The following is a 15,313-nucleotide window of genomic DNA, read 5'->3' on the forward strand; positions in this document are numbered from 1 at the left end:
TGTCCTTTTACATGTAGTTCATGTTCACGTTGTAACGGTAACGGTTAGTATCGAGAGAATAGCAAGGTCAAAGTTGAGCTTCAGGATCCAGTGTGTTTTGACAGTGATCTGCACATCAGGAACAAACACTGAGTTGTAACATGAAGCCAAGAACACTCATTATAAATCTACTCTACTTCTTGAGTCCTTCACATAACAAAACAAAGCATTCTTGATTAGAAGTCGCACTGTCATTTTTTAAGGAAGTTACATTCTTTTAAGTGCGCCTTGTATTCCGGAAAATTGGGTATACAGACCATCTTTGAAAGGAGCCTCGGTGAGTTCAAGCTGAAGAGATGCACCATCAGCTACACAGACGAACATACATTTCACTTACACATGCTGAGTTCACTTTGAACTGCAAAGTATTCGCTCCTCAGCTACTATCCGGAGCGTCGAGGTCAGAGTGTTTCTTTGAAGGCTTTACAACAGCAAAAACATCAGATCGATCCCTGTCACTTAAAAGCAGCTCAGAGTGACTGACTGCATGCATCGCCGCTGATAACGCCGAGCGGGGGTGCTGTCCGAGCACGCGCGCACACAAATACTGTACACTGACGGCACCGAGGAAAGTAGAGAACATGAGCGGTCATATCTTATTTCCTCCTCTGGCTTTAACAGGGAGCCTGTCAAGATAAAAGCACCATCTTCAATCAGTTACTACAAGATGGAGCATTGCTACCGCCGGAGCTGCACAGCTGCGCACAATGTGAGACACTTTGATGAATTCTATTTTAGAGAAGGGTGCAGAAATGACCATATTAATAATAGTGGCAGGTCACTATCGTCTTAGGGGCCTTTTTAAGGCTTTCCGCCGCCGCATGATATATAACAAACAGCTAAATTCAGACTGAACATGTTGTGAAAAATACAGTCTGATGCAAAGGCTGCTGCATATCTTGTTTGTTTTTGGTCTGTTTATTCATTCGGTCAATCATTTTTCAACACCTATTCCCTTGTAAGGTAAGGTAAGGTAAAACTTTATTGATCCCTCAGGAGGTCTCCTTTGGGAAATTGTTTTTTTACAATAGCCAGCAATTTTTCATAAACAATAAAAAATAATACATAAAAAATAAAATAAGAAGAACATAAAGAGGAAGAACAAGATGACACAATCTAAGTCTAAAGACAAAGACAAAGAACATAGGTCAAGGAAAGAAAAACAACAAAGACAAAGATACAAAGACTAACATGGAACAGAACATCCAGATACTCTCACTCCACTCCTGCCCCCGAACTCAGAATTGTACAATTTAATAGCCCGAGGGATGAATGAGTCCCTGAGTCTATTTGTTTTGCACCTGGGTAGGAGCATTCGTGCACTCATTCTGCTTCTCTGCTCACTGATGACAGTGCTGAGAGGATGACTGTCATCGTCCATGATGGACAGTAGTTTGTTCAATGATCTCCTCTCAGCAACTGTCACCAGTGAGTCCAGCTTCATTCCAACCACAGAACCAGCCCTCCTGATCAACCTGTCCAACCTGTTGACACTCCTCTTGGACACATTTCCACCATTGTAGGGGTTGAAGGAGACTGTCCTCACGATCTTTAGATTGTTCTCCTTAGAATATTCAACAAGACACAGAAGATATGGCGCTACTACGAGTATCTTGGAGATTACCTTGTTTTTAACTGGTACGCCATTGTATCACAACATTTTCATTCCTACTATAGACATCACAGAATCTCTATATCTGAGCTGAAAGTTCCTTCAAATTTGAGTTTAAAATTCTATTTTTTTAAATGCTAACTTCTCCTTTACATTACGTCAGGGACGATTAGAATCTCAACCAAAACTCCAAACGATCTCCTTTCAGCTCGGCAGGGAGATTAAACTTTTCAACGCATGATGAATTTAGATTAAAAAAAACATCATAACAAAGCTTTTGTTGGCCAGTAAACAATCCTGAAATCCCCAAATAAATGAATAATACTTTGGATTTAGTCACTCTGGAGGAAAAAATATGAATCTTAATACATTTTTTAAAAACCTGCACAGGTTCTTTCATACACATATTTTAAGATGTATTTTTCCATTAATCTTTTGGATTTGAAGAGTCAAGAAATCACCATTAAACACATTATTGTTGTCTCGCATTTCCCATCAGGGGAAATATAGTTTAAAGTTATTACAGGATTCCTGACTGCCGGCTTAAGCCTGGTAACGTACAAAATTAGAGACGGGATATCCAAAAGGAAACTTTCTTAATCCATGGTGACAGGTGTGTGAAGTAGTATTGTTCACGAGTATTGTTCACGAGTATTGTTCATCGTGCTGGTCGACGTGTATCAGTTATGAATTAATGACTATTTTTCAACCGGAGGCGTTTTATCACAGGTTTCCATTTGAACAATCATATTGACCTCGACACCGCAATGCAAAAAAAAATGAGATAAAATAAATATCTTTATAACTTGCTGACAATGTGGCACTTGCTTTGGGGTCAACCCTGCGTCGCGGCCTACTGCCATCAATGTGTGAGTTTGAGCTTCAGTTGCTCATTACGCTTTGAAGTGTCATAAACAACAAGAGCCATTTACCGTCAGAATATTCTTTTAAAAACTCAGTCACAAGTGGTACTTGATGTTCGTCGTTACATTTGACTCACGTTTTTTTTTTTGCTGAATCAATTTGCACACCACAAATGCCACCTTGAGCTCCACACTACACAAAAGTCTCGAGCGGAGATAAGGGACTCATTATAGTTATTACATCAACACATCAATCATCCCTTCGTCATTCATGCGTTCGCCATCAAATTATGCTAATCCTAATTACTTCTTGGGAAATTACCATTCTTTATCTCCTAATAGTCGGGATTGTTTAGGGTTTACTATCTACCACCATTTTCTCCCAATAGTTCAATTTTTCACATTCTCATATTAGGCTCTAATGATACTATTTTGCAGAGTGTACAATGGAATAATAAAGCTGTGAGGATGAATAATGAATCAATGACATGTCACGGAGTATGACAATGGTTCTTGGAGCCCACGCTGTAATTATTTACATCCTTATGAGTCATCAGCGAGAGTTCTCAAACTGCAGTTCAGAAGGGACAATAAGTCATTGTGCTCATACCTACGTGTTAATAATTCATATTTCGCATGTATGAAGGTACTGGCGGCTAATCGAGGAGACAGATGGGCCACTAAGAGAATAAATATGCAAGTGAGTATTTAAAATTCTCATGGTGCACATCGCAGCTCCTTCCATTGGAAGTCTTTCATGCCCCTCATTTTCATTATTTACCAGTAAATTGATTTATTTAAAAAGCTCTAAAATTAGTACATAAAACCAGAGATGGATCACTGTTGTTGAGTTTCATTTTGAAATATATCAATCTTACACAATAAATAGATAGGATATAGCGATATCACATGTTTGTGTTGTAAATAAAGTTCAACCAAAGTTGTTGTTAAAAACACATCAATCATCATTAAAGAAGATATTGGCTTTACTTTTGGTACAAAAACAAAAGTTGTTTTAATTCAATTGAGTCTGAATAAATTATCAGATTATTATACCCTAGCATTATTTATCTCTGTAGCGAGTCCAATTAAATCAACAATTTAAAAAAAAAGGATAAAATACCAGCATCAATGACGTCCGGCAAACAAAGAATCATTATAGTAACACCACTATAATCTTCCATTTCTTGTCTGCAAAGAGAGAAGTCTGTGATTAAAGGGGATGGTGATGTATTGGTTCAGATAATGGACTAAATGGAGGATTTATGGAGAAAATCAAAATCATGAATCACTTCTTTTGGCTGTAATATGTTGTCTGTCCCTCACAGGTGTAAGAGTGTCCTTGTCAGAGAACTGCAGTGAGATTTACAGGGCAGAGTGCCAGGGCTGAGGGCCAAGGGGAACACTGGCAGATCATTGTGCCGCAGAACCACCGAACAGACGGGCTGGAGGGAGGGAAAAAAAACCTCTCCCACTCTCTCAGATAAATGGTTTTACATGAATTCTTAGAGAGTTCTTATTGTGGTTTCGTTTTTTTAGGAATGCTGATACAAATAAAGTCCTTTTTGGAAACAACCACTTCATTTGTAAATAATTTAAATAGTCTCAGAATTTAGAAAAGGATATAATCAGGTACATTTAAAAAAAAATGAAAACCAAACATTTCCAAATAGTTTATTTAAACAAGGTGAAGGTTTTTTGGAAACGAGTCCTTGATGCATTTTTGTTTTCTGTCCACACAGAAACAAAAAATCTGTCGTATTGATTATTACTGCCTGAAAGATGTTTTATTAAAGAAAGAAACACATTTTCTCTGAAGTAACATTAGCCTGCGACCATTTATCAACAGTCCGGAACTCCTGCTTATCTTCAGATGTTTTGTGTTAAATAATTTTTGCCCATCACACCATTTTCATCTGAAGGTTGGTCTGTAAACATATTGCTGCCATTAAACGATGGCAAAAAGGTTCATGCTAACCAATGAAAAGTTATACACAATGCAAGACAGGTGTGTGACAGAAGGGTGGGAATCTCTTCATTACTATTAAGATAGAAATTAACACGTTGATCTCATACCATATGTAACACCATATGCCTGATTCACACACTTCCAGTTTCACATGATTTATTTGCGTATTTCAGAAGTGTAATTTTCTCAACCTCATCACCGCACAGCGTGTTGATCTCAGACTTGCTGGAATTTCCCACTAGTAGCAGTGGCTGTACTTTGAATATCTCTTTGAAAAACAAGCTCCAATGTTGATGTAAACAAGGATTTCTTTGTAAAATGCTTTCTAGCAGTCTCACATGAAATACAACTTCTGCAGAAGCATCTCCTCAGTCAAGTGTGCGTCTTAAAGGCTGTTTTATTGAATTGAGCTTGAGTGAATTTAAATCGCACATGACAGTTTCTTCTCCCTGCTGTTATAACTCGTGCTGCTTTTACATCGTTTGCATCAACTCTAGTTCCTTCTATTTGTTGTGATGCTTTCCATGACAGCTTAGTTTTACCAATAGAGGATGTATTTGTTTTCATTGTCACACAAAAATGTCAATGTTAAAGCATCAAACTAAATTTTTGGTTTAACTTATTTACAAGTACTTTTGTATAACTTTTTTGCTTGAAGGGAAATAGTGTGTCTACCCATTCCTACATCAATCCTTTCATCCATCCATCCATGAACCCATTCATCCATCCATCCATCTGTAAGTAATTAAGTGAAGTAAGTAAATTATATATTTATAGCGCTTTTCCAGACCAGGGTCAAAAAGCGCTTAAACAATCAAAACAATACTCAATAAAATATATACTGTCCATCAATCTCTTCATCCATCCATCTATCTGTCCTTCAATCCCTTTATCCATCCATGCATCTATAAATACCTTTGTCCATCCATCCATTAATCCCTTCATCCATCCATCCATCATCCATCCAACCATCCATCTACCTATCTATCCATCATCTGTCTATCCACCAACCCCTTCATCCGTCCATCCATCCATCCGTCTATCCGTCTATCCGTCCATCCGTCCATCCGTCCATCCGTCCATCCGTCCATCCATCCATCCATCCATCCATCCATCCATCCATCCATCCATCCATCCATCCATCCATCCATCCATCCAGCCATCCATCCATCCATCCATCCATCCATCCATCCATCCATCCATCCATCCATCCATCCATCCATCCATCCATCCATCCATCCATCCGTCCATCCGTCCATCCATCCGTCCATCCATCTTTTTATCTCAAAATGTAGAATTTTCAATTCACTTCCGGGCTGCTAGAAATGTTTCAACAGGATAAGATCACTAGGGTAGCTTAGTCCATTTAACACCTGGTACGCTTCCTGCTTTTCATTCAAGTTAGGCATGTTTTTATCTGCCGACCCATCATCCTACAAGAGGCTGCCTTCTGATGGTCAGTATAATCAGGGAAACTTTGGATCCAACTAATTCATGTCCATTGGAGTCCCATGACCAAATACCTAGACGACTTATTTATAATACATAAAATGACAGGAAATACTTATCCCGGTAATTTCTGTGCAGTGTAGAAAGGAGGTCAGACTATAATCAAATTCTTTCATTTAGCCAGGCTAGAGTATCCATTTCAAAAATCTGATCTTAGCCAGAGTAAGGCAATAATTTGCATGCAACCGGGTTCAATATCACATCCCTAAATTCAGTTCAGTCTTTCCGCTATTGATTCAGCTTCAATAAATCTCGACACACGATATTGAAGCCAACAGTGGATGCCAAAGGGAAGTTCATGTGTTCAAGCAGAGGTCTAACGGAGGCCACAGCACAAGGAACGGCTTGTTGATGAGCAGCTCGTTCCCATTAGAATAAACCTGGCCAATCAGACGCCACTGTGGAATTTTTCAGTTCAAACATGCAGCGATGGGGTCGAGATCAAGGAATTTAGAAAGAACAATGGATCTGTGAATAATATATGTGTAATTATCTGCTCAACTTAAAGCATGGGTTTCATCCTCTCGTGCTCAGTCTGTTGAGTCAGCCCCTTATCAAGGTGATTACCCCTCAACATTCGCTAATTAGGGTCATTAATACGAGGAACGATGACCCCCCCACGCCTCCCCCCTACTTCAGCCACAGTTTCGTCTGGCTTGGCTCTTAGGGAACAGAGGCATTTAGAAAAGGTCTGCTGTTGGCCTCACTTCAGTTGAGATTCTCATCTGCACATAATTCACTTTCAAAGGGCAGAGGGGACGGCACAGAGAATCCTTAATTGCGCCAGCACAATGTACAACATAGACAAATGTTTATATCTCGGCCCTCTAATGAGAAACCGATAATGTATGCAAAAGCCTCTTGTGCCGCAGTTGCCATCAACCTCCTCGTCCGCCCACACCCAAACACACAGATATACACTGACGATGAATAACTGGCCTTTTTGGAGAGCGTCACCTCATTCATCAATGGCCTTTATGCCCGGAGTCATGCCGTACTTCATTTAGACACTGACACAGCAATAAATCAGTTTCTATATCAAAGACAAGCCTTTTTCAGCGTTATTAGGATACTATGGAGGACGTCACTGGTATAAGCTAGAGTTCAACTCTTGACAAGTGTACATTAAATTGGGGTTAAAGTGGTATTTACAACACAAAACCAAACACTTCTGTGAAATATTTTCACCAACGCAAACTTCCTCAATCATTAGTAATAATAAATACTGATATTTGGATTGTTTTAAGCCCCGCCTCTTTGGCTTTAGCGTGATCTTTACACCCAGTAAAAGTTAGGCAAATGCCGAAAGACATTCTCCAAGCTCAGCTGCACTCATTTTCAAGCAGACATTTCAAATGATATACTGCTCAAAAACCACTCGTCTTCGAAGAAATGTCTCGTAGTTGTATGGCCGCGGACCTTGACAGCACAAACAGACCAGTACCATCATGTTCAGATGTTCTGAAAATGGAAAATACTCTTTACACTGCTGGCTTGCACTGCTCACGATTATGCAATATTCGTTTTTGTTATTAAGAATCATTCAAACCCTCAAAAGAGGAAGGGATGGCAGGAGGCCAACTATATTGAGCACAAAGTCCTGTCAAGGTCTTTCATTGGATAATACAAGGATATGAATATTGGACAATACTTTAAAGACTTATGACACACAAAAGTGTTAGAATGTAAGTTTTAGAATCTTTCTTGCTTCAGGGATGCGGCTTTTTGCCGTAAGCTCCGTTTTGCTTTTTGAAGTCCAAGTAAGTCTGACGTTTACTTCTATATGCAAAGTTAATATCTCATTCACTGTTTCATGTAGTTGCCCGTGTGAAGAGTCTGTTACTTCCATTATAATCTCCGCTGAAATCCTTTCCGAAGTTCATTAAAACCTTCTCTGTTTACTGTTAGTGTTAGTTAGGCTTTTAAACATATCTAGGCATTTTTTGCTGTTATTTTCTTCGTGGAGATGTTTATTTTGTCTGTTTGTTTTCTGGTGTATATCATACTTGCTATTGACGCGACGGATGTCAGTTCTATGCTGATTAACTCTAATATGACGAGTATCTGACTTTGATTTATTGAGATTTATTATTTGTTATAGTATATACTTATACTGTGTTATAGTACTTTTCATCTATATCATATCAATGGAGTATATAAATAGTGTGAGCTGGAGAAAATAAAAACATTGTGCTGATTAAATAATAGTAAAAAATGAAAGGTAACAATAAGGTATCATGGAGGAAAATGAGAAAAGTAGAAGAAAGAATTGACTGCAACTATATTCAACATTTACAATAATCCATTAAAACGGAGCTGACACTCAGGCGCCAGCACTGAATGAAATGAAAATGTTCCAATAATAATTCATTTCATCTTCATCTAGAATTGATTGGCAAGTTACGGAGCAACGGAATGAACAACAACAAACTCAAAACACAGAGCCACCAGAGACTATCTTCACATCTCATCTATCTCCCACAATTCAGTGCAGTAGGCCTTTGTGGCGGAATGCCAGTCAAAGCTGGAGAATCTCAGCGCATCCTTATCTCCTAGCAGCGGAGGAGGAAGCGGAGGTCTTTTAGAGGGTTGAGGTCATTTCCTCTGCCCCGGGGCTATTGCTGGGAAAATAAAAATGTCTATAGACAGTTTGACTTGATTTCAGCGGCTTTTAAATGGATTTTTAAAGCCCAATTCTTCCTTTTGTAAATACTGTGTGTGTGTATTTTTCCACGTTTTTATCATTCTTCAATTGATGCAGGAAACTTATAAGTTTGATCCATTTTAGGGAATTTATTGATCTTCTTAACTGCAATTAATTTCCAAACAAAACCTTTCTGACTTAGTCTTCTGTTTCATATGTTGAACTCTTCCTCTCCAAAATGTTAGTCCCTCGTAATGACCATGTTTTGAACTTATTACTTTATAAAGTTCTCCCCTGTCTGAAATTTCGGCGAACGATACAAAAGCGGAGTGCATTATGACGTTATAATGGTCTTCACACCTCCTAAAGCCAGCTGTAATCACGCCCTGCTTTGTTTATACAACGAGTCCCTCGGAGCTGGAGACTTCCTCGATTGATGAAGTGTGGTGAACAACCGCAATGTTTGACCAATTACAGCAGAGTTGGTATGGTTACGGTAAACATGTTTTCATCTGTAGATAAAGTGTTTTCAGTGGGCGGGGCTTAATCACATTTTCTAATGTAAATATTTCAATGAAAGGAAAGTTTTGTACAAACAAACACATAATGATGAGTATAATAGAGGTCCAACATCTATTTAAGACACACTTAGTTGCCCTATTAAAGGTTTTTTTGATGAAAAATGTTTTCTCATAGCCAGACATCTTTTTTTTCTTCTTCTTTTTTAAAATTTCATAATATCATTCATTAATGAATATATTCTTGGTAACTGTGAGGTGACAGAATCAAGCAAGGCCATCTGGTGAATTTGTGACATTTTGAAAAGTGAGATTTCATCAGAGAGGTTCAAAATCTGAATGTCAGTGATCAACCAGGTTGTCAAGTTTTGAAATTAAGTCGTAACAAAGTGATTATTAAAAAATTGCTCTGTTGTCACGTCATAAAGTTTTTTATCAAATGTCTGGTATTTTCATTATTACCGTCTGAACGTTCAAGTCTACTCAAAAAACAAGTCTCTAAACTAATAAAAAATGAGTAAAACCCAATCTCTATTTGGAACCATGTTGTTGAAAAGAAACTAGCACCTGCTGACTCAACGTTATGGTGTGAAGTATTTCTGATTTTACCAATCATGGCATTTTTATCCCTGGGTCGGTCAGTGAAAACAATGCTGCCGTTGAACTCAAATTTAGTACAAAAAAAGTTGGATTGCCCTCGTGGTAAACCACTAAAAAAATTGTCATCACTTTATTTATGCTGTTTTGATCTGCCACACATTAAACATCTACATTTAACTGGTTTGTGGTGCAGTAGAGTTTGTGGGCCACAGCTGCAGAACATCAACCAACCACATTATAATTCAGCAGAAACATTAGGAATTTTAAATGACAGTGGTACAGTACTATATAGTAGTTTTATATCTGACCATCAATAAGTGGACAGTATGATCGAGTCGAGCGAGTCCATGCTGGAACAGCTTCTGTGAATGACCTGCTGGTGCAGTGCCAGAGATGAGCAGCACAGATCGGGCAGACATGCAGACAGTCATGCTGCCATGATAAGACCAGAAGATCTGTTGCACACTGCAGCAAGTGTGGAAGCCTCGTGCACCTCTGACGGACGGTTGTCGACGCCCTGCAGCTTTTCATCTAAAATCGTTTTGTATCCTATAGATGTGTGTATAATAGACAATGTGTTGTCAGTAGCCTAAACTCTGATTTATTAGTCTAGGTTTCAAAATGAGAGGTAAAACTACTTTTTATTTTTTATTAACCAATTTAGAAGTACAGCGATTTAAACATTTTATGAGATTGTGGAATTTTGTTTGATCATTATATGCCACACTATTGTATGTTCAGTATTTGATACATATATTAACATCAATACAATGCTTATGCAACATCTTTTGCAAACTGATTTATCAGGGTTTAGAAATAATAAAAAACAATAATCAAGATTTTATTAACGTGACTTTAATAGTGAACGTTGTAATAACAACTGTGTCATAGTTAGATCATTTATTTTTAACAGAAACTTCCATCATAACTAAATCAAATGATCACGTGGAGTGCTAACAAATAAAAAAGGTTCTTCTAAGGGGTTCTAACACGCAACTTTCTTTACCGGGGAAAGGGTTCAGGACATGTCCCACCAGTAGGAGACCATGAGGAAGACCCAGGACATGCTGAAGAGTCTCAAATAAAGACAATATACTTTGGCCATTATTGCTACCATGAGCGAACCAACCACCATGTAACAGTAACAAAATAAGGAACAAAAAAAAAAGAGAAAAGGAACGGAAACAAAAGTAAAATAAACACATCAACAAATAATTAAGCTGACCAAAGAAAAAACAAAAACACTTTGCAAGTCTTATTAATGAACACATATAGAGGAAGATACATCTTCATAGTAACCCAGATATTTGTTTGTAGCAAACAACTTTGATGACAACCGCTTTGTAAAAAGTGATTTAAAAAAAAAAAAAACCTCAGTGAATAAAAATGGGCCAAAAGCCCTTCATGTTGATGTTCATACAGACGTCGCGAAAAACGTCCCCTCAGAATAGTCAGATGTTTAATTTATCACTCCCAACTTTAGAAAGCATCTCCAAAAGAGAAATGAAAGACTCTCCTACACAAGTCTGGCTGTCATTGAGGCATTCTTTGCAAAGTGATCTCCATGCTTTGTGGATAGTAATACTTCCTGCAAACTCGGAATTAGTCCTTTCATATGTACGAGATAAAAAAAAAGAAGATTCCATTTGATTACAATGCAAAAGAATAAATCATAGCTGTGTAATTTGCATACCAAAAGCCATCAAACTGACTGAGAATCAGATGCCAGAAATCTGTCAGGTTCATAATAACACCAGCCAGGATTTGTCAGCGCTCGCAATGACACTTTCAACATAATCTTGCCAGGATGTGCGCCTGTGTATTTGTGTGACATCACAATACACTGACACGGGTCTTATTTATTCACAGGATGTGATTTTCTCTTGAATTACTGTCTTCAGAATCGCTCACACCTTCAGGGGCGCTGACTTGAAAAACGGGTAATTGTTGTTTAAGCAAATCTTTGCAGGTTTAGTGGTTATATTAGATGGAAACTTGTGATTTGACTCTGCAGGGTTGGGATTTTTTAGGCTTCTTTCTGTTATATGATTGATAAATACAGACATAGACTAAATGAAATATGGATGTATTATCTGCGACGTCACACAGATGTTGCTGAAACATGGTTTTACGGCCAATCTACAGTGGCGGCCATCTTGGAAATGTACTAGTCTTTGTTTAGCAAGACTCAACCACTATCCACATTCAAGAAGAAAGTAAAATTAAAACATGATCAAAAGGAAAATCTGTTGCAGTACAGTGTGTGTTCACAGTATTAATAATGATTATATATTTAATTTGTATTGCACTTTACATTTGGACAACACATTTTAAAGTGCCAAAGGTTTAAAGCAAGACGAAAACATTTAAATCAAGAATACAAAAACCATTACAGTATTAAAAATGTGCTGAATTCTTTACTAAAAAATGTAATATATAGTGAAATTAGTGTTTAACACCCTATCTGTTTTTTTAAGTATAAATATGGTTAACTTAATTCAAATAGCTAATGTTGTCTAAAATGCAGAAACTACACAATTACGGAAAACACTTTTTGTATGAAAACTATTGTAAAATGTGACAAGGTTTTAACGATACATGTTTCAATTGAACCAGTGTCACGTTGAAAATGACCTTTCATGTGTTTTCTGTTTGCTAATGACACCTAGATGAAGCCAGGAATATCTAAATAGCTCCAAAGGTCACACTGAACATGATACAGTTTTATAGCCTCTTGTGCAGAAGTAAAGGGCAGCGACGAACACTTGAAGGATCATGGAAATCTTCATCAGAGCTGGTGTTAATCTATGAGCCGCGTCATTTAAGAGAAAATAGACAATTCAATCGACTTGTACACAGAGCTAAAATCCATGCATGTATTTTACTAACATGATTTGAATTTGACAAGCAGTTAAAGAAAGGGCGGTTCTGAGCTGTGTAGGGTTTTGGTTTAAGATGTCATCGTAAAAGAAACAATGTGAGCCCAGGCTGAGGCAAAACGCTTGAATCTTGAGTCAAGATTTCCCTTTATGGACCTCACCCCGGACCACCATCCCCACTAAACCACCAATAAATTATGTCTGCTTATATTTCCTTCCCTCTCAGCAGTGCAGCATTCCAGGAGGATGACTTATGGAGAACATAGATTCCCAAACGCCACTGTAGATTTGTGAGAAGTTGAATAACCGGCGGTGGACCAATCGTAAAACAAACATGTCAATTCCATAGAGAGGGTCAAGGTAAACCCTTTTCTATCGACGCGCCGCTTTTTTCTAACTGACCACTAACAGACTAGGTTCGTCTACACGTTGGAACTAAAAGGTTTCCACAGGTTTCCACAAGGACACAACATTGTTAGTCATGGAATACGCTCTCCACTTGTCCCCTGACTTCCTTCCGGCGAACATCCTTTCAATCATCCAGACTTGTCGCTCCTGTGTGGCTGTTCCTACCGTCTAATTGAAGGAGTTCCATTTCTTGAACATTTTGACCCTTCCGTGGATAAACTCGAGTGTGAAACAGGGTTAAGACGACGGCCAACCTTAGAAATGCTTCAGAGCAGCACAAAAAGCAATTATAAGTATTGATGGAACTTCAATAGCTCTTAAACAGTGCTGGCAGGTACCTCGGGGCAAGTAGCAGGCATCTTTTTTTTTTTACTTTTACATTTTTATTCATTACTTCGAGAGTCTTGTGAATGAATAAATGCACTCATGTATGCATCATATATTAAAGGAACCTAGAGTTCAACTATCAACACTGCTGCTAGTTTAGAAATTGAGAAGATAGCACAATGAAACAACATTTTATATGCCGGATAATGCCTAAAGTACTGGTTTGTTCACTTGATAGTGTGTTCAGGGCACCGTGGGAATCTTTTAAGATTGGCCTTTTTATGTTTTCCTTGTGATTGGACGGTTTTCCTCCGGGCACTCTGAGTCCAAAAACATACAGCGAGGTTAATTGGCGACTCCCCGGGTGTGAGTATGAGTGATAGCCTGTCTGTAATGGGACATCAATAGCTGCCAGGTGTCCTCCAATCCTCCTCCCGAGTAGCTGGGACCAGGAAGAGGTGGGAATAAATGAAAAGATGTGTGCCAGTGCAATATAAGTTTTTTTATAAGCTTTTTGGATTGTGGTTCTTTCAATCCAAAAAGCCATACAAAGACACAAGATTCACTTGGCATTTGCTTGTAAGTAAAAGGTGACACAAAAAAAGTGATCTACCAAGGAAACGTCACACAATACAACTTCTCGATACACACATCTGAAACAGTTGCTACTCAAAAAAATAATCTGCAGCTTAATTGTCTAGAAACCAAACCTTCTCACTGAACAAACGGAATCAATAAAACTCACCTTTGCACTGGTTCGTGTTCTTGTCGAGAATGGCCTTGGTTGACACTATTTTCCCGTACCTGAAAGAAAGAAAGGGAAACAAGTCAGTGGTTTTACACGATCATGACGGCTCATACTTTTACATTCTTTTCGCCAGAGCAGAACGACAGATAAAAGCCATTGGAAAGAAACATTACTTAAGGTTATTAACATTATATGGGAGTCTGACTTCGAATGAACGAACAATCCTCTGACATTTGAGCACATCACTGAACATTCTTTAGGAAGAATTTGGAGCATATTATGGTGGAACATAGTCAGCGATTGGTGCTGAAATACTCTTTACTTTAGAGCCTGACCCTAGAAAATTCTATTTCATTGCTATTCATTTAAGTCATACTTATAAATATTATCTTAGTTCAGTCACTGAATACATGAGTTATTCTACAGACCTGGTGCCATTTCTACTTTATTTAAAATTGTAAGCAAAGTTTTAGACATTCATTTGAGGTAAGACACATGTATTTTATTAAATATATTATATACATACAGTAATTTATATTTACCTGTTTTGCAAATCTGATCGTAAAATGAATAGCACCTTCATAAACTAGCATGTTTTCCTAACTTTCCGTACCATTCGAAACGTTATTTCATCCATGTTATCGGTTTTACAATTGATTGTTTGTAACTAGGTTGCGAACATTAGTGTAGCGGACAATATCTAAAAAAAAAGAGAGTTAATCAATCATAACAAATTGTGGGGAAACTGCACATGCATGTTCTTCTGGTTATATTTTATATTTTCTTTTGTACAGTATAATGGGTGATACATTAATCTGGAGCAATATACATTTTAAATAAGAATATTAATATATGTAATTACGCTTACTTTGAGTAAATATATGCATGAATATAAGGATGAAAATGAGTTTCTGAGTGAATAAGCTAGGTTCTAGTATTATGTTGGAGTTGGGGAAGTAAAAAGCTCAGATTGATATTTACACTGACACTAAAATGTAAAATGTGTACTTTGAAAGGCATTGGTTTTGTAGAATCATTAAATAACTAAGAGACAATTTACTGCAAAAAAACAAAACAAACACTTGTTTTCATTGGTTAACATAACATGATTGACTTTTTAAACAAGGTCGAACATGTATGTGCAATTGAAATACAGACTGCATTGACCCACTGATTGTACACACACAAACACAAACA

The 15,313-nt window shown here is 37.7% G+C and overlaps 1 protein-coding gene across 4 annotated transcripts in view; it reads right to left on the reverse strand.

Moving 5' to 3' along the window:
* The window catches only part of rbms3 (RNA binding motif, single stranded interacting protein), a 192,575-nt gene that overhangs the window by 122,661 nt on the left and 54,601 nt on the right, over window positions 1-15,313 (reverse strand). For all 4 annotated transcript variants that reach the window (XM_087787709.1, XM_087787708.1, XM_087787707.1 and 1 more), the window contains exon 3: window positions 14,114-14,172. In XM_087787709.1, coding sequence (XP_087643835.1) covers window positions 14,114-14,172 — 59 coding nt within the window. The remainder of the gene's footprint in view (window positions 1-14,113; window positions 14,173-15,313) is intronic.

The sequence above is a fragment of the Callionymus lyra genome, chromosome 3 (assembly GCF_982586985.1).
Source record: "Callionymus lyra chromosome 3, fCalLyr1.hap1.1, whole genome shotgun sequence".
NCBI lineage: Eukaryota > Metazoa > Chordata > Actinopteri > Syngnathiformes > Callionymidae > Callionymus > Callionymus lyra.